General features: G+C 32.9%; 2 protein-coding genes across 10 annotated transcripts; one reads left to right on the top strand and one right to left on the bottom strand.

Annotated features, from left to right (window-relative positions):
- Positions 1 to 601: 601 nt before the first annotated feature.
- LOC115979467 (F-box/FBD/LRR-repeat protein At4g26340-like) lies at positions 602 to 3,885 on the bottom strand. Of its 4 annotated transcripts, none has more exons than XM_031101520.1 (5): positions 3,807 to 3,885; positions 3,347 to 3,443; positions 2,306 to 3,193; positions 2,060 to 2,203; positions 602 to 1,054 (listed from the first exon to the last, which is right to left on the bottom strand). In XM_031101520.1, the coding sequence occupies exons 2-5, from the start codon at positions 3,410 to 3,412 to the stop codon at positions 755 to 757; spliced, it is 1,398 nt and encodes a 465-aa protein (XP_030957380.1). In that variant the 5' UTR covers positions 3,413 to 3,443; positions 3,807 to 3,885; the 3' UTR covers positions 602 to 754. The 4 variants fall into 4 exon arrangements, with proteins under 4 accessions (XP_030957380.1, XP_030957377.1, XP_030957379.1 ...); XM_031101517.1 differs by having other exon boundaries at positions 3,754 to 3,841; XM_031101519.1 differs by lacking the exon at positions 3,807 to 3,885 and adding an exon at positions 3,616 to 3,660.
- Positions 3,886 to 10,108: 6,223 nt separating this feature from the next.
- LOC115978847 (DNA (cytosine-5)-methyltransferase DRM2-like) lies at positions 10,109 to 17,815 on the top strand. 6 transcript variants are annotated; one of them, XM_031100722.1, is made up of 11 exons: positions 10,109 to 10,245; positions 11,129 to 11,174; positions 12,327 to 12,461; positions 12,822 to 12,915; positions 12,995 to 13,041; positions 13,306 to 13,356; positions 14,573 to 14,683; positions 14,853 to 14,952; positions 15,746 to 15,882; positions 16,004 to 16,747; positions 16,839 to 17,815. In XM_031100722.1, the coding sequence occupies exons 2-11, from the start codon at positions 11,172 to 11,174 to the stop codon at positions 17,271 to 17,273; spliced, it is 1,857 nt and encodes a 618-aa protein (XP_030956582.1). In that variant the 5' UTR covers positions 10,109 to 10,245; positions 11,129 to 11,171; the 3' UTR covers positions 17,274 to 17,815. The 6 variants fall into 6 exon arrangements, with proteins under 6 accessions (XP_030956582.1, XP_030956581.1, XP_030956583.1 ...); XM_031100721.1 differs by having other exon boundaries at positions 13,294 to 13,356; XM_031100723.1 differs by lacking the exon at positions 13,306 to 13,356.
- Positions 17,816 to 19,008: the final 1,193 nt, after the last annotated feature.

The following is a 19,008-nucleotide window of genomic DNA, read 5'->3' as shown; positions in this document are numbered from 1 at the left end:
ACTAGTAAAAAATATAGTTTGAAAACGTGGTCTACTAATTATAATGTTTAAAAATCAGGGTTAATTACCCTAAAATGCCTTCAACCTAACATTTTCCAATTCCTAGAGCTTTTGTAGGAGGAGATGACTACTTTTTTTTATTTATTTTTATTTTGGAGACAGAGGAGCTGACTAATTGATGACATGTAGTGAAGGGTTTTATTTTTGTGTGGTTGGAGGAGATGACTAACTGATGACATGTAGTGAAGGGTTTTATTTTTGTGTGGATAATTCGATAGTTATAATAAGGGAAGGGGGATTTGAACCTTAAATTATGTTATAAATACACCAAAAGGTAATAACCAGTTTAACCACAAGACTCTTGGTTAAATGATTATATTTTGGATTGCACTAAGATACTTAGTTAATTTGAATATATGACAATATACCATTGAGTTGGAGGACTACTAGACAATATTGTTGACGTAGTCCTCTTGGTACACTGAATAGTTACTCGCAATGGAGTGATGGACAACTCCTTGATTGATTAATCAAGACAAAACATGATGTTATGATATACAATAAAGAATAAGAATATTTAACTAATTATTTTTGTATCATACATGTCATTTGAAAATGTTAGATTCTTGTGAATTCCCTAAACCAAATGCTATCTAAACTTGTATACAAATAAATGAACCTAAAATCATAATTCCACATTCCAGTAATGTCATTAATTGTAATGTTTACTATATTACGGTAAACCAAACACCCTCTACAGTACCACCAACTCCACCCCTGGAGCTAATCTTGATTCTAGTTGCTTCACATAATGTATAGCTCCTAATTTCTTAGGATTGCTAGAATCATGTAATACTTCTTCCACACTAGGACTTTGCGCATCAATAATTATCTTCTCTAATGATGGAGCATTATTGATTACATACAAGGCAAGCTTCATGTCAACAGAACAACCAACAAAACCAATCAATTCAACAACCTTAAGGCATTGGTGTGGATATTTAGCCCTCGGCACTTTTATTTCTCCATTCCATGGACCATCTAGCCCAATAAACTGCCACAAGAAAGAAGAAACAGTGTTAAGCTAATTAAAAGATAGGGACACCGTTCACAATGTCATCAACAAAATAGTGACTAGAAGCTGAGAATTATTGTGTTGCCACAGGCAATAGGTTGTCTAATTTATTATTGTTGAATAGAAGTAGGTTATCACCTATGCTTATGCCAACTGAGGCCAATGTAGGTTCCATAAGGCTTGTAATCGGGCTTATTATATGCAAATGTTCTTTTAAACATCATTACAATAGAAGGAAAACCGAAAACATAAGCAAGTTACAAGAAACAATTAAGCCCATTATGCCAAGGTGTCAACCAATTGCAGCTTCTATTTGTAAAGCCAAGTGAACACGAGTAGTTTTCCTAATCTATGGGCATGTAAAACTATCCTACACTAAACCAAACTAAAGTTACAAAAAACTAAAAACAAAACAGCTTTCAAAATAGGTGTATTATGTTTATCATTTACAGTGAATGCCATCCAATAAAGAATGGAATGATTTATTTGCATCAGACTCACAAAAATATATAATTCTTGAGTGAGAACGATTTACAACTAGTAAGTTCATTGTGATTCAATATAAATAGATAATAAATCTAACGATGAATTTGTCAAAAAACACATTCATTAAGGAGTTAGTGATATAACATTGATAAAAGTTCCATCAAGTGCAACTTAAACCAAACCAATAACCTCTGTAGATAGCAAAAAATGCATGATAAAAATGGCATGGTAAGAGCTGTACAAGAGAACGACACACACGAGTTAAATAAAAATAATTTTATAATAACTTTTGTTGTACATTTTTCAAAATATTTGAGACAACAATAAACCATTATGTGGGAATTATCTACAGTCCATAACAGAGCAGATTTGTGGTTACATAATACATATGCATACTAAGAACTGTAATTGATGTATTGGAAAACACACCTTAAGTGAAAATATTGATAATAAATGTCTGCACAATAAATCCCACAACTCTCAAATTTTAAGCATTACCTTGAGCACAAATCTATGCAATACGGGGAATGCCTTTAGCAAGGAAGTGCAGCAACGGAAGCTATCCATGAAAGGTGGACATAAATCCAATTTCAATTGCCTGAGATTTCTTAACTCTGGAAATTTGGGAAATTGAATAAATTCCTGAACAATTGAACCAAGAAAAAGGAGCACGTTCATAAACAAACATTGATATATGAAAAAAGAAAAGGCACATTGGAGTTAACAATGAAATTTATGACTAACCTTAGTAAACAAGCCTAGCTCAAGTGTCTCCAGCTGAGAGAGATAACGTGAAATTGGGCAATCATCTTCTAATAAATAGCGAACACAGTCACCTGTCACAGACAGATCAACAAAATAGGGAACATCCCCTAGAATGATCCGTATCATCTTAACCCCACAATATTTGAAGGAAACGAGATTTATAGCAGGAATCTGAATCTGTTTGAGAGAGCAGCAGTTTAATATCTCTAAGTTCTTTAGCTTGGGCAAAGGGCTAGAGGTCTTTAAATTTACCAGAGACTCTGAATTTTCCACATGTAATATTTCAATGAATGGACAATTAGATAAAACATACTCAAGAACTTCCCCAGTCACTTTCACACAAGTCAAAGAGAGGGCTGTTAAGGAATCAAGACTGTAACTATGAAAAATCTGACTAGTAAGAGTATAAGCATTGACCCCATCCATCATGAAATCCAATGAAAGCTTTTTAACCTTTTTTCTCAGTGAAAAGCAAATCCAATTGTCGATTTCCGACTTGAATTTCCTCCCATCCATGTCAAAAACAACTCTAAACTCATCTATAGTATTACCTTGATGCAATTCCAACACCCTATTAACCCAACTAACAAACCTAGTCCTTAAGCTATTCTCTTCAAACTCCGTAGTCTCCAAATTCACCAACATCATAACGTATTGATCAAGATCACTACCACTAAACTTCTGTTGATAGAATGTCTTCCAAACAAGAGTTAGTAACCTTGAATCGTCGAAGTCCAAGTGACAAGTCGTAAATGTCCACAGATATCTCCACCTCTTAGAAAGGACACTTGTCCTCTGCATTTCCATGAACGGCAATGTTGACAGAATGGAGACAAGAATTTCATCTGACAATTCACTTAACCGATCCTGCGGAATTAGTTTCAAAGATTATAGATAACTGTACATTAGTAAAGACTATAACAACTATCCAAAAACTAAAAAAAAACTTCAAAAAAGATACACAATAAAAATAAAAATAAAATCTAATTTTGGGTAGCTTTTGAGAATGAAAATTGTAACCTTTTGGTGTGTAATTGTAAAGTTAGTATGAACTATATTTGCCAGCTTAGTCTGTCTCTTCCTCATCTAGTATGACTTAATTTAAATATAACGAAAACTGCAACAACACAAGGAAAAGATCAAAACTCTATTTTGATATTGGCTGGAGAATAGAGTCTGTTAGCACATCCAATGTGTAAAAAAAAACAATTATCAGTGTATTATAGAGAAAATAAAAGGGCAGGTTTATAAGAATTGTGCGGGATTTATGAGAAGAACAAATTAGCTACCTTCAGTTGTCTAATTTCAGAAGAACAAAAGGCATGCTATTTTTTCTCAAAAAAAAAAAAAAAAAAAAAAAAAAAAAAAGGGTTAAAACTCTAAATTTTAAAACCCAGAAAATTAAAAGGAAAAATAAAGGGACTCACCTGATGTGAAGGAGTGCGAGAGAGAGAGAGAAAGAAAGAGAGTGACGACTTACGAGTGAGAGATAGCGATGTGGTGTTTGTTTGTATTTATTCCTGAATATTTGCGTTTATTCCTGAACTTGCAAATTCGGTTGCAGGTGTATATCCGTATATCCAGGCACGCTTTTATTTAATTCAAGTTTTTTTTTTTTCTTTTTTTAAAGAAATAATTATAACCTACTGCTAATCAGACAGTTCAAAAACTTTGTGCATGGAGAAGTGTTAATTCAGTTATAAGGTCTTTAACTATTTAATTCAAGTTTGTAAAAGGAAGTTTTATAGAAATATATACTTAGATTAAATTAGAGTAGAATTTATATATTGTAAAAAAAATAAAAATAAAATCTATTTTAGGGCTTGCTTGGTAAGAGTTTTAAATATAGTTTTTTGTTTTGCAATCCATAAAATGGTGCGTTCCACATATTTTTAATGACATGGTTGTAAATAATTTTTTTTTTTTTGGAGAAATATAGTTGTAAATAAATTGAAAACAATAGACTCTACATATTTGTCCAAATTCTTTTATATCTTAAATTAAGGAGATTATCTTTAATACAAAAAGAATTCTCACACTTCAAAGTTGAAACTTATCATTAAAAAATTACTTTTTGTGAATATTTTTTTAAAAAAATCTCAAAAATAGAAATGGTTTCCTAAACAATTATTTTTTGTTTTTAGTATTTTGATTTTTTTTTTTTTTAAAAAAAAGTGAGAGCCATACACATATAATATAAAAATTATTATCTGAGAACTAATTTTAAGTTCAATATTTTGAAAATTGTTTTTATACAGTTTTGAAAACAAAAACAAAAATCCTTCTACCAATCAAGCTCTTAAACTCTCAAAATTTACTTTATCTATTTTACCATTATAAGGACACGTTTTGATCCACAACCCAAGAGATTTTGTTAGTGGCCCAATAAGCCCAAAACAATAAATTTGTTAGAGAGTAAACTTGTTAATGAACGTTCAATGAGTTAAAATATAGATCACGATAGATTAGTTGGTGTTAGAATGAATAAGACAAACAATTTGAAAAGAAGAATACTCCTCGGTCAACTCCAAGGATGGCGTGTTCTTGTATATTTTTCTTAGATTTATACAAATATTCAAGTTCTTGGTTACACAATTGTTTCTTTTCTGTTCTTTCTCTCATGATCCTTTTTGTAATGGAATCCTCCTCCTTTTATATCCCATTTCCTTCTTTCATCTTAGCCTTCCACGTGTAGATTAGATTGCTAATTTCTTTGATACTTGTCCCATCAGCACCTTCTTGAAATCTTTGTAGGTAGTTGTGAGGCTAGCAATCATTGTTCAAGTATCACCTCCACGTTAATGTGGTCAGTTGATTAGGCGCAGAGTATTCAATGCCGTAATAGCAGCTTTCTTCTCATATATTTCTCAATTCTTTGTTGACTCACTTCTCTTTTAAGCTTATCCTCCCAAGCACGGTTACCCACCGCTCAGTACTTGGTGGGTGGTCGGACTTTAAGCTTCCACTTTGTTGGCTGAGGAATGGTGGCTCCTCGGACAACGTCACCTATTTATTATGACCAGATCTCTTCCTTGGCCCAATAACTTACATAGCTTCACCAAAACTCGTCTGTCCTCGGGCTCTTAGACGTCCTTGGGTGCGGCCCACGGCCCAATATCCTTATCTGGGCCATTCATCCCTACAACCATCCTATTTTATAACTCACCCAACATCTCAATTTCTAATTTTACATACAACTCATTAAAATAATATAAAAAATTATGTTTATAACCCATGGGAGTGAGAGTGATGTTGAAGTATGAGAGAATAAAATAAATACCTATATTTATGTTTACAACCCATGAACAATAGGGTTGTATATATACAATCTAATTGTTTGCTAAAAAAAATTTAAATACCCATACCTGGGTAAAGCTATGTTTTAGTGTCTTGGTTTGTGAAATAGCAACTTGGGTTTACACGGTCAATGTTAACGCTCTTATGATGTTTCTTTTCTTTAGGACCCACAAGGGATAAGCCAAAGCCAATATCTTTTTTAGAAAGCTCCTTCTCTCATCCAAATAAATAAATAAAAACTAGCCTCATCACATGCACTACGCGCATGTGATGAGGCTTTTTTTTTTTTTTTTTTTTCAAAAAAAAAAAAAACTTGTGTTTTTATTTTTATATATATATTTATTTTGAGAATCTAATTTATATATATATATATATATGTAAGGACACGATTCCTTTGCGGCCTACTAACATTTTTGGGCTCACGCAATAAAGGTCCCTCACAATATGATTTGTAGAGAGTGGGCTTGAAAAGCTAGCCGCTGGCCAAGTGGCGATGCCCGGTCATGGTTTTAGAGGAAGCTCTAAGGCGTCGTACCCCGTGGGATGGAGCTCCTCGGAGCTGATCCGAGGACCTTTTGAGATCTTATCCCGGTTACCCAACGGCGGGATTTCTTCCGTGAAGTCCAGTCTGGTTGAGATGTTTCCCCACGTAGTCTTTCTTTTTTTCTTTGGGGCTGGGCTCCCCCTCGTGATTTACTTACTTCCTTATTTTATACTAGCTTGCATTCGCTATCCTTCGTCCACGTGTAGGGTCAGTCTTTACAAACACTGACATTTGTCCCATCAGTCCAATCCCGGAATTGTCGGGGATGGTTTGATAAAGCTGCAGAGTACGGCTCTGTCAGGCGCTGGGTCTTATCTGGAAGGGTAGTAAGGATAACCTCCCCGAGGTATCTTGGATCTCCTTACGAATTCGTCCCTATACCAGTTTCACCCCTTTGTTCTGGTGGGACTATGGATCTGCCGAGGACTACACTGTCCTCGGTTGCCTCCCAAAATTCTTTTGTGCTCTACGTTGTAGAGCTTGGGCCACAGCTCTCCTCGGATTGGGCCTTCGGACTCTCTAAAGGGCAAATGGGCCTGGTCCACGAATTGTTGGGCCCCACAATATATATATATATATATATATTTTTTTTTTTTGAGAAAGAATCTAATTTATAAGTGGATAAAGTAATTTGAAAATTTATAAGAGTAATCCTATTTTTTAAGCAATGTTTTAGTGGGAGTTAAAGTTACATTTTTACTGGAATGTCCTTTAGTTTTGTCTCTACTTAAACATAGAGGTGTAAGGGCATTTTTGAACTAAAAAAATGAGGAATCCAAATAAGGGAAGTCCCTTAAATAGTAATATTTTTTAAGCAATGTTTTAGTGAGAGTTAAAGTTGCATTTTTACCGGAATGTCCTTTAGTTTTGTCTCTACTTAAACATAGAGGTGTAGAGGCATTTTTGAACTAAAAAATGAGGAATCCAATTAGGGGAAACCCCTTAAATAGTAGTATAGATAATAGTTCCTCTAAAAAAAAAAAAAAATTGTCAGATTAAATTGTTACTCTCTCTCTTCATAAATGGTTAGGTTTACTAGTTTGGTGATTTACTTATTTGGCTCCAAATTAAATTTGGACTTATCTTTGTCAATTTATTATGAGATCAATTATAAAACTATTTTCCATAAAAAAAATATTATAAAACTATTTATGTATATTATTTAAGCTAATATGTTTATTTATAGAATTTTAATATTTAAGATTTTCTTTTAAAAAAAAATAAATCTCTTTCTACTGTATCTTATATTTAAATTTTTTCTTTTGTTGAGAAAAACCTTATATTTAACTTAAACCATGATAATTTTATGTAATTTTTTGTTAACACTTATTTTATATATTCTATCATACAGTTTCAAGGACGTGTTTTGAACCTAATTAACCTTTATATACTTTAAATTTGGTCAATAATAAATATTTATTATTTTTTTGGTCAATAACAAATATGATTATATGAAAAGTCACATGACTCATTATAAGACTACATATGAACGATCTTTACAATTGTCTTATTCTAAGTTGAAGGTAGATAACTCCAAATCAATTTGGAGCCAGACATTTTCCCCTTTTGAATATGTTTAATGAAATATTTATAAATTAGTTCTATTTGAAATTATTTTAAGATTTTGATATATAGTGATCAATCCTAATTAACAAGTTAATTTTGATAACCTATGTTTTGTGTTCCCTTTAGGGAAGTCTAGTGCCCTATTTTGGGGGAGGAATTTGTGCGGCCCTTCATAAGGGAGTCTATTTCTGATATATTTATACCCATGGGATTCTAGTGTCCCTAACCAAGTGGGAGTCTGTTCAATTTCTACACATTATGCTATGTTTGTTGATAAAAGCATATTTGAATCAATTATTTCTATAAGTATGCATTCTAATATGTTTTCTCAATAAATATGTATTCTGATTGACCATTTGTTAAACCTCATTACATTTGCTTTGACAAATTGGTACTTTTGGATATCTATTCCCTTCCCCACCTACTTAATTTTTAAAACATTCAAATAAAGTGAAGGGATAACCATTTCCTTCCACTCCCATTTACTCTTTTCTCTTTCCCTTCCTTACCCCTTACTCTGCTTTCCCTCCAAACTTCCAAAAATAGTATTATGTTTGGTTAATGAGTGTCGAAGTGCAATGATTAAGGTTATTTATACTACTACTATTTAAGGGGTTTATTCTATTTGAATTTATACTTTTGGATGCCCAAAATATTCTCAAATTCACCTAATTAGAAAGTTTAAATAATAGGGTTAGAATTTTCCCAAAATAATAATAATAATAATAATAATAATAATAATAATAGGGTTAGACATGTAAAATTAGTAATTTTAAATCTCCTAAATTTTAGATAAATTTTTTTAAAAAAAAATCAGTTTTTTTTTTCATCCATGTTTATCTCCCTTTCAAGTTTCTTTGTCAAATTCAAATTTAAAATAAAGAGAAGTGTTATGTTCACAATATTTTCATAATACTTTCACAACAAATCGTAGTTGATAAGTTGTTATTAGTTTTAACTTGAAGTTTTGAATATACCACTAAAATTATTTTTTACCCATCAATAACAACCGGCTATATATGATTTGTTGTAAAGGTGTTATGGACATAACATTTCTCTAAAATAAAAACAACTTATTTAGTATTTTTTTTTAAGAAAATAAAACAGCTCCTAAATTTAAGATAAATTATTATGTATTAAAAAAAATCTCCTCCATGTTTCTTTCAAATTAAAAAATAAAACAGATATTTTTTTAAAAATTGCCAACAAAAGGTTTTTCTTTATTACAAATGCATAGCACGTGTGATGACACGATATATTTTATTATAATTGATTATTTTTTTATTTTTTTTAAGAAATCACATAATATTTTTTTAGAGAGTTTTAACTCATGACGTTTGCTTTTAATGGTAACTTTTTATTATCAAACTAAGACACCAATTGATTTTTAGTATAGGCGGGGATTGAACTCCAGATTTCTTATTCGACCATTAGAAACTTTACTAATTGAATTAATTAAAACTCTCGATTGCATAACATTTAGGGCATGTTTGGTAGATTGTAATAAACACTGTAATGTAATAGTTATTCCTATGATTTAGTTATTTTTTAGTTTGGTTATGTTTTTATTACAAGAAATAGTCATTCCTTATGAATACTTATTCTTTAAAATGAGGAATAATTATTCATTTTTAGAATGTTGTATTAGTTATTCCTTAGTAAGTGCAATAATTTCAAAACTTAATATATTTTCAAATAAACAAAATTTCCATATAAATCTAACAATTATAAAAATAAAAAATCACAAAAAGTAACACATATCTCTCTTAAATTTAAAAATAACAATTTTTAAGGAGATATAATTGTATAAGTAAGATATTTCCTAAAATGAATATTAAGTTTCATTCTAATGTTATAATTCACAATCAAACTAATAAATAGGTTTAGTTATTATATTATTACAACACACTTTATTACTAGTAATAAAAATTATAATTCCTATCGTAATTCTTATTCAATATACCAGAAATACCCTTAGTTAGTTGGAGCAGCATTACTATTACCTAAAAAGTTGAATAGATAAATGTTTTTTTTTTTTTTGCTTTTATTACTACTTCCAATGCGACAAGGTAGCATCTGTTCACACTTCACATTCCTAAATATTTATCATTATTTCTGGGAATCACAACCAAACAGCCAATTATGAATCCATTAATTGCCAACTCTTGGAGAAAACAAAAAACGTTTGGTTTGTTTTAACAAACAAAAAAAAAAAAAAGTGTGAGAATTACTAAATCCCGAGTGTAATTCACCAACACGTGCGCGTATATTCTCCATATTTCCTCCTCAGAACGCGTCAAACTATAGGAACAAAACAATATATGTTTCTCAAAAAACATAAATCCCTCATGTGACCACGTTACGTTATTAGGCATAAGCAAAGGCAGAGTCCGCTGAATGAATCATTCACAACTACGAATGGTTGTACTACTTTGTTCTTTGGGTTGGCCTCTCTCGAGTCTCGACCCACCCTATATTTATTTTTCACATTGTAGATTTGGCTACGACGGAGGTACTAATCTTTTGATATCTTTTTTTATTATTAATTCTTCTTCTATTGTGCGCAGACTTTTGTAAAGCTAGCTCGGTATTCAAAGCGGTCCCTTTTGTGCGCAGACTTATGTTTTCAACCATATTTTTTATTTTTATTTTAATGATTGAGAGAGTAACATTCTCTTCCAAAAAAAAATATAAAATGGGTTCTATTCATTATTCTTTCTCTTGTATCCAACGAAAGTGGGAGTTTTGTATACTGGGTAGAGTAACATGTATGCTCTTGTTACCCTTTACTTTTGTTGTTGTTGTTGTTATTGTTGCTATTTGATAAATGTAATGGCTCTAATTTATCAAAGTTAGAGAATCTATGAAATGGTGGTAGCATATTGTTTGGTTTATGTGATTTATGGTCTGTTTGGATTGAAGGGAGAGTAAATGAGAGTAGAGTAGAGTTAGCCGAAAAGGGGCCTTATTAGTTTGAATATTATAGTATTTTTATTTGTTATTTAGGTTGTTATGAAATTGGGAATCAGTCTCTCTCTCTATCTCAAAAATTGAGGGTAAAATTGCATACGAACCCGTCTCTTAGGTCCTAAGAAGATAAATTATTTGCATTTGCTACATTCTTATGATTGAGGTTGTTAGCAAACTGGTTGTTTCTTATAATGTGCAGTCACAATTTTTATCTTTTTCTTTTTCCTCCATCAATCAAAACATTAATAGCTTGTACTTACATATAGTCTATGAGTATTCTGTGAGAGGGAGTATTGGTTTCCTTTGTACTTTGCTGTAACGTAATAAAGATTGGGAGAGTTTTCTGTAATCTCTATGTATGTAGTGCACTCTTGATTCACACAAATTTTTCAATGGTTCTTATGTGTTATGTGTTTCTTTGACAGTTTGAGAGCTGCTTGTTGAGCAAAGTTACTAGCTATTGAGAACATGGTATTTTCTCTTTCTGATGACTTTTTATTGGCAATGTTATTTAATATAGTGACAATTTACATTATTACATATTCAGTAATAGATTTTGTATATGTGGGGGTTCTATAAAATTGAGCCCTGCTTTGGGAGTTCTTACCAATTCTAACTAGGACCCTTTTAAATAATGTAATTGTTTTGAGCTGTAGTTTTTCTTTTTGTGTACAAGATGGAACATGGTACAATTTAAACTAACTCTGCTGGGATTTGTTAGTTCATGTGAGGGTTTTGTCATCAATAGGCCTGACAAATTCTTTCTCGGTTCTCTCTTTAAATAGATTTAGCTTTAAATTTTGAGTGATCTACTAAATTATTTTCTTTTTGATATATCAGATGTTTCATTTAGAACCAAAACAAAGCCAACAACAGCAAGCACACTAGCTAACACCTAACAAGCTAGTAGCACAGTACATCCCAAATCAGAGCAGACTCAAAAAAAGCCTGTTAGCAAGAAGCCTGACCAACAGAGCCTTCGTACAACCTCACATTTTTAACCTCACCTAATATAAAATGACACCGGCACACAACAGAGATGAGGCAATCAAGAGTCAAACTTTAAGAATCCCCAATTGGTGCGTAAGACTTTGTGAAGGATTGTTGCTTGTGCAGCCAATGCACTATGCCCCATTATTACTTTAACATCCCAGCTAATTTTCTTTATAATCTGCTCTTCTGTCAAGCAATTTTCTCCATAACTCCTACTGTTCCTTGAATCCAAATATGATAAATTGAATCCCACCAAACCACTTTCCAAAGGATAGCTCTAAATCCCTACCTTTTAGATTTGCAATTCCCCATTTAAATATTTCCTTCCAACTCACAGGAATATCAGCTACTAAACATAACCCTATCACATGCCCCCAAATTATTTTGGTAAAGGGACATTCAAAAAATAGATGTTCCCTACTTTCCATACAGTTTCTGCAGAAAGAACATGCACAAATCCCAGTAAAACCCACTGCCTCATTCTAGACGTCAATCTAGTTTACTTTTCTTCTCTGTTAACTTGTTGGCTTGTTTGGACTACTTGTTAAATTACTTGCTATGTGTATGAAGATATCTACTGACTGAAGTAATTATTGATATTTCTATGGTGTCTGCTTTTATTATGTGTAGGATGCTAATAGTGCTAGTAATGGGAATCACGACACCGACTGGAACACTGATGATGAGCTTGAGGTCCGTAATGAATCCTTTTCTCACTGGGGTTCAACGAGTTCTGGTCAAGAAGCTAATGGGGGCTTTGGAGAGGTAAAATTGTACTCAATCTGCTGTAATATGTTAATTAGTAGTAACTGTAAACAACCTGATATATTGCTCAATGACAGGAGATAATCATTTTCTTGTCTTCTATATGCCTGGTTTAAGATATCTTGATGATTGTATACTTCATCATGAAGGCCTTTTTCTGAATCGATATGATTACTCTTTCTTCGTTCTAGAGAACAAAAATGCTCAATCCTTTTCAAATTGTTCAGTTATACTATTTTTTTATTTCTAGATACCAACATTTGTTGAATATGCTGTTTTCTTTTGAGCAATCAATCCCCTACAAAGTATCTTTGATGCATGTATCCCCCTAAAATTGACTATAGTATCCGTTCTGTTTAGGCAAGTTCTCCAACTAATTCTACCAAGCTGATTCATGATTTTGTCGGAATGGGATTTTCTAAAACAATGGTGGTCAAAGCAATCGAGGAAAATGGTATGTCACACTTATTTCATATCATGTTAAGATTTTACACTGTAAGCTGTGCTAAAAATTTTTGTTTGATATTTGGTAGGAGAAGATGATTCAGAAGCAATATTAGAAACTCTTCTTACATACGCTGTGAGTATTATGCCTCATTTCTGTTATTGCATATTTATTTTTATGTTGGTCCGATTTTTGAAGTCAGTTATGTGCCCCCTAGTTACAATATTTTAGTATATAAAATAGTTTTCTTTTGTTTTTACTATTTCATCTGATGTAGAAGTGGATGCAAATTTTACATATTCTTTTCAATAGTTGACCTTTTAAAGTTTCTTGAGATTGAGGAAGTCTCATCTGAATTTCCTTCTTTACCTTCTCTCGTCAATGGAGCTCAAATATCAGAAAAGGGAAAAGAAACTGAGGAAGAACTGGAATCAGATTTTCTTTGGAAAGGCATGACTTTATGACTTTTGAGCATTTGAAAATCATATGCTTTTCAGTAAAAAATAGAATTTTTTTTTTTCTTCGGTGCTTATGTAGTGGCATTTTCCTATTGTGAATTGCTTTGTTGCTTTTTTCCCATCTAATCGGCTATCAAGTTGTGTTCTCTTTCCATGATAAAGACCTAAGTATTCTTTTATAAAGGACTAATATCCAAAAGAGTTCATTCATCTTCATCTCCCCAAAAATGAAATTTAAAGAGTTTCTAAGATTTTTTTTTTTATAATGACCATCATTTTCTTTTGGTTTTGAAGATATGTGCAAGTATCTGGCAATGATGTGCTGCCTTTTGATGTGGTTGTAACATGTTTCACTAACGCATTATGAATTCAGGTTCTGTTTTCAACAGTAATCTTGGTCAGCAAATTGCTTAGTTCTTGAACTTCAATAGTAATAAATAGGTTAACTGTTAACTGTTTAGTTGGATTATAACAACTGATTGTGTATAACTGCTATAGCCTATTTATCCAGAGTTACCTTGGTACATGACTTGGGTCAGGCATCTAGTCTTACATTGGCTTCAGAGTTGCATTTAAAAGTTCTGGAATGTGATGGTGGCTGAGTGAAGAATAAATTTGAAAAATATATAATTGAAGCATATAATGCAAACGCTAGTTAACTAACGTGACACCTCCATTCTTGTAGCCAATTAGCCAGGAATCAATGCTTTGTCGAGTTGAGTCAAACCTTTTCCCAAAGTTACATTTTTGGACATAATTATTCCATGCACAAAGAGTATTGATGATGTTGTTGTTGCTCAAATGAGGTGCATAAGAGGTCCAATATCGAGTAAACTAAATTAGCATAATAGATTCCCATATCAGGATAATTGTATAAGAGTTTGAGTATCAGTTGTAGCATTTTTACAAAAAGTTGAACAAATTGGCACTATATAGTCATTATTGATATTGGATAAACCACAACATTTCAATAAGGTTTTATTTCTGTTGTGGAAAAAGATATGTTCCCATAATTTCACGGATTCTTAAGCACTTATGCACATATCTACCAAACTAGAAGCTTGCATTAGGTTGGTTTCTGATCAAATCTACATTTGATATAATTTATGCATTTTTTAAGCTCTAATGACTATCAAACACCTTATCATTGCTTTATTTGTTGGACTATATGAAAATGTATCTTTGTTGCTAACACCTTGAGTTTACAGGTTGTCGAGAATTTTCCCCAAGAAGGTCTTTCTCCTAAACCATGCACTTTTGACTCTAAAAGCAAATCTCCAGATAACCTCTCTGAAATTGATAGTTGTCCTAGAATTGAGGCAATTTCTAATTTTTTCCTATTCCTTTTTGTGTTTTTATTATTCTGTTGTTTGAGTTATGACCCCCTCATAATTTGGATTGTCTGCTTTGCGTGCCTGTATTTCATTTTATTTTATAAGACTTGCATGTTTATGATTGATGCTATCTATTTGATTTTTTTTCCTCCAGGAAAACTCAAACCACATTTTAGAGAAGGATACAATGTTGTCGTCGCTAGTGGATATGGGTTACTTGGTTGAGGAGGCTTTGACAGCTATGAATAATTGTGGTATGTATGTAGTTCAACACCATTGTCATAATTTGTTGATACTAATACCTTGTTTATATTTTTGTTCCAATTGTTATCTTTTATTTTTTTTGATTTTACAGAATAAGATGGTGTTATGTGCATTAAGTGATTTAGGGTTTTGAAAGTAGTTGCAGTGCTTATGTAGTAGTTTCTGATAAGTGACTAAATGAGGGATCTAAATAGCAATATAAGATGCTTTGAAGATGACATAGAATTTCATATCAAATCTACTTTTAGCAAAAGAGTTATGTATCAGGTTTTTTGATCCTGATCTATAGTTGCTTGGTCAATGTTGTAATAGCATATGATACGCAATTTTGTAAGATAATTCTATAATAACAGGGTGTGTTTATGTTTAAAAAGGGAAGAAGGGAGAATATGACTATTAGATAGGAAGTGTTTCATCATTAGATAGCTGTTTAGGGTAGTTGTTTTCCAGTACTTGTCATCGATATTACTTGTCTTTGTACCTCTGTGCTTGGAATATATCTATAATTATAATACTTGTTTGTATGGTGGATTTGCTAGATTATCTATGAGACTTATCTGTTATGATATTTGCAACGTCAAATTGTTGTTATGAGTTTCAGCAGCGTTGATGAATTTTATAGTTTCACCTTGTTTCCCATTTAAAACAATTAATCATGGGGCTCTCGTTCTTGCTAATGTACATTGTATGGCTGTCCAATCCTTTTTCAACTCTAATGAAGCACTGATCTAATTTCTTTCTATTTGCTTTTTATTCTTATAGTATCTAATTTAAACATTGCAGGTTCAGAAGCACAACTGTCAGAGTTGACAGATTACATATGTGCTGCTCAAATGGTAAAGGATTTTGATGCCCAGCTTAGAGAATCACCTGATGAGGAAGATAGCACCTCGGTCATGACTTCTTATTCCTATACAATGGTGTGTTATTTAATCCTTTTAAATCAATTGTAGCAGCTATTGAAACCTTTGATTTTTTAGTTCCTGCCTAAGCTAATGAGTATGGAGTATTGTATCTGCTGATGCTGATTTATTTTGACAGCCTAGGAATGATTATCTACCTAGAGAAAAGAAAAGGAAGCTTCACAAATTCCAACAATTTGGAAAAAAATGGCACAAGGGGAGTGAGAAGAAGCATTGGGATGAAGACGGAGACATTATGCATCTCCCAAATCCAATGATAGGATTTGGGATTCCTGATGATCCTTGGCATATTGTTGAGAGAAAGCTCCCAGAGGTAGCTATTGGTCCTCCTTATTTCTATTATGAAAACGTGGCTCTTACTCCTAAGGGGGTGTGGAGTAAAATATCACGTTTCTTGTATGACATAGAGCCAGAATTTGTTGATTCTAAACATTTCAGTGCTGCTGCAAGGAAAAGAGGTTATGTCCATAACCTTCCAATTCAGAACCGATTCCCTCTTTTGCCAATACCACCACGAACCATACAAGAAGCCTTACCCTTAACCAGTAAGTGGTGGCCTTTATGGGACAAAAGAAGAAAACTGAATTGCCTTCAAACTGCAATTGGGACTGCTAAACTCACTGAGAGGATAAGGAATGCACTTGAGAGCAATGAGAAGTATGGTGATGAACCTCCTCCACATGTGCAGAAGTTTGTACTTGAACAATGTAGAAAATGGAATTTAGTTTGGGTTGGAAAGAATAAAGTTGCACCTCTTGAACCAGATGAAATTGAGATGTTGCTTGGATTCCCAAGGGACCACACTAGGGGTGGTGGGATTAGTAGGACAGATAGATATAAAGCACTTGGAAACTCATTTCAGGTTGGTAATCTCTAAGATTTCATGTTTTTTGAGTACTATGGTTTCCTTATTAGTGCATATAGAATGAACTAAATAAATGAATTGGTTTTAGGTTGACACAGTTGCCTACCACCTTTCTGTATTGAAGAACCAGTTTCCAAATGGAATTAACCTCCTTTCACTTTTCTCTGGGATTGGTGGTGCTGAAGTTGCTTTGCATCGACTTGGGATTCCCCTGAAAAATGTGGTCTCTGTCGAGATTGCTGAAGTCAACAGAAATATTATTCGTAGTTGGTGGGAGCAAACCAACCAGCGTGGACGACTTATTGAGATTGCAGATGTACAACAAGTCAGCATTGAAAGGCTAGATCAGTGGATCAGCTCATTCGGTGGGTTTGATCTTGTCATTGGTGGAAGTCCTTGCAATAACCTTGCTGGCAGCAACCGAGTGAGTAGAAATGGACTGGAAGGCAAGCACTCATCACTGTTTTATCATTACGTTCGAATTCTAGATCTTGTTAAGACAATGATGGGTAGGGACAGATGACATAATCTGCAGCCTTTAATACTCATCAGTGCAATTTCATCTTTTTAATTTTTAATTTTTTTTTAACAGCATTTTTGACGCTTAGAAGATTATTTCTAGTATTTAGTAACAATTAATTGATACATTTTGCTCTCTTTTGGGGATAACACCTTGTTTGCAAATCTACTCGAGAAGTTCTGTACAATCTTTCTGCCAAGTCTGAAGGTAATTTAATTGATGCTGCCATGATGCTCATAATGAAACTTGGTTCAAAATCTTTTATCTTTGATAAGAAGTTTTCTTGGAAACAATAGATCACACTATTATGGCACCCGAATCCCAAGGTGGGTTTGGGTTAACTTTAACCTGGGGAAAGAGTGCACAGTGGACAAGGGCATCACTCTTTTACAGGTCCATGCAGGGGGAAATGCTAGAAAGCCACAATTTTGAGAGCAGATGAAAGAGATTTCTATTATCCAACATTCAGCCACCTTATGCATCAGGATGTCCAGGCAACTTAATATGTAGCTCATAGGAGAATACTACCTACAGGACCACGATATTGGAACACATCATTGAAACTTTGTTGTTTTGATTGTTACATACCAGTTAAACCAAGGATAATGAATTCATGACTTAATGTAAATTCAGGCATTAATATAAAACTTCAACAAGACCATGCATTATTATTAATATTATCTTTCTTTTTTTCTTTTTTCTTTTTGAGTTGACATTTCAAGAGCAGAAAATAGTTCTGTTCTTGTCAGGTCTTCAGATTCCAAATTTTTTTTTTTTTTTGATAAACTTCAGATTCCAAACTTTGCATGTCATAAATGAATCACTTTAAGCACTGATGAACTCTAGCTCAAACCACACTTCCTCTTTAAGGGTGAAATCCTGAGTTTAAATTTGTGTATCTTACCATAACTATTGATGTGACAAGTTATGAATACAACTATTATCAATTTTACATGAATTTATCACTAAACACTATTATTTAAAGCCAATTACAATATAGCACATTAGCTATTGTGAAAAAGAATTTTGAGAGCTGACACACCAAAGAGTAATTATTCACTACTCTAAAGTATAACGAGTATAATTTGAGCTTAAATTGCCGTGGGCTTGGGATCCCAGAGGCAGTTCATGAACTTCGTTGTTTGGCGAGGGAAGAAGGTCCCAAGTTCTGTTTCTTATTGAAACTAAACTGATACTGGTGGTTTTCAGAGATTGAAGCGGTCTCTACTATGGAATAAAGGCATGGAGGTTCCAAGGATTGGATTAGGAGGGGCTTAGCTCTTTCTATGGCAAGACCACGTTGATCTTATGGTCTTTATTCAGGACCCCTACCACATTGACGCCTTACTTTTGCATGAAGGAATTTTATGGAGATCATTCACTGATTTCTATGGTCATCTAGAGACTTGAAGTTGCATGGACACTTGAAGTTGAAGACATTAATTTAATTTGTGAAAGTTTTCATTCTGTTTCTTTTGTTAGTGTGCCTTTAAAAATGTAATAGAGTTGCTCTAACTCTTGCTAGTGTTGCCAAAGAGAAAGAGGAAGCATTTTCTTGGTTTGAATAATGCCCTTATTTCCTCTTTTCAATTGTATACCATGATATTTAATCAATAAAATCTACTATCGATCCCCCTAAAAAAAGGTATAATGACTTTATAGTTAATACTCCTGCTCACATACTGATAGTTGATCATACTCATTAAATTCATGATAAGATCTACCATTTATGTGAAAA

The sequence above is a fragment of the Quercus lobata genome, chromosome 3, assembly GCF_001633185.2.
Source record: "Quercus lobata isolate SW786 chromosome 3, ValleyOak3.0 Primary Assembly, whole genome shotgun sequence".
NCBI lineage: Eukaryota > Viridiplantae > Streptophyta > Magnoliopsida > Fagales > Fagaceae > Quercus > Quercus lobata.
This window is presented reverse-complemented; position numbering and strand designations above follow the sequence as displayed.

Coding starts and splice junctions, on each gene's coding strand:
- LOC115979467 (XM_031101520.1), bottom strand. CDS start 3,412: ATGAGGAAGAGACAGACTAAGCTGGCAAATATAGTTCATACTAACTTT. Junction 3,194..3,346: donor TTACAATTACACACCAAAAG/GTTACAATTTTC, acceptor CTAATTCCGCAG/GATCGGTTAAGTGAATTGTC. Junction 1,055..2,059: donor TGCATAGATTTGTGCTCAAG/GTAATGCTTAAA, acceptor TTCTTGTGGCAG/TTTATTGGGCTAGATGGTCC.
- LOC115978847 (XM_031100721.1), top strand. Junction 14,684..14,852: donor ATAGTTGTCCTAGAATTGAG/GCAATTTCTAAT, acceptor TTTTTCCTCCAG/GAAAACTCAAACCACATTTT. Junction 14,953..15,745: donor GACAGCTATGAATAATTGTG/GTATGTATGTAG, acceptor TAAACATTGCAG/GTTCAGAAGCACAACTGTCA.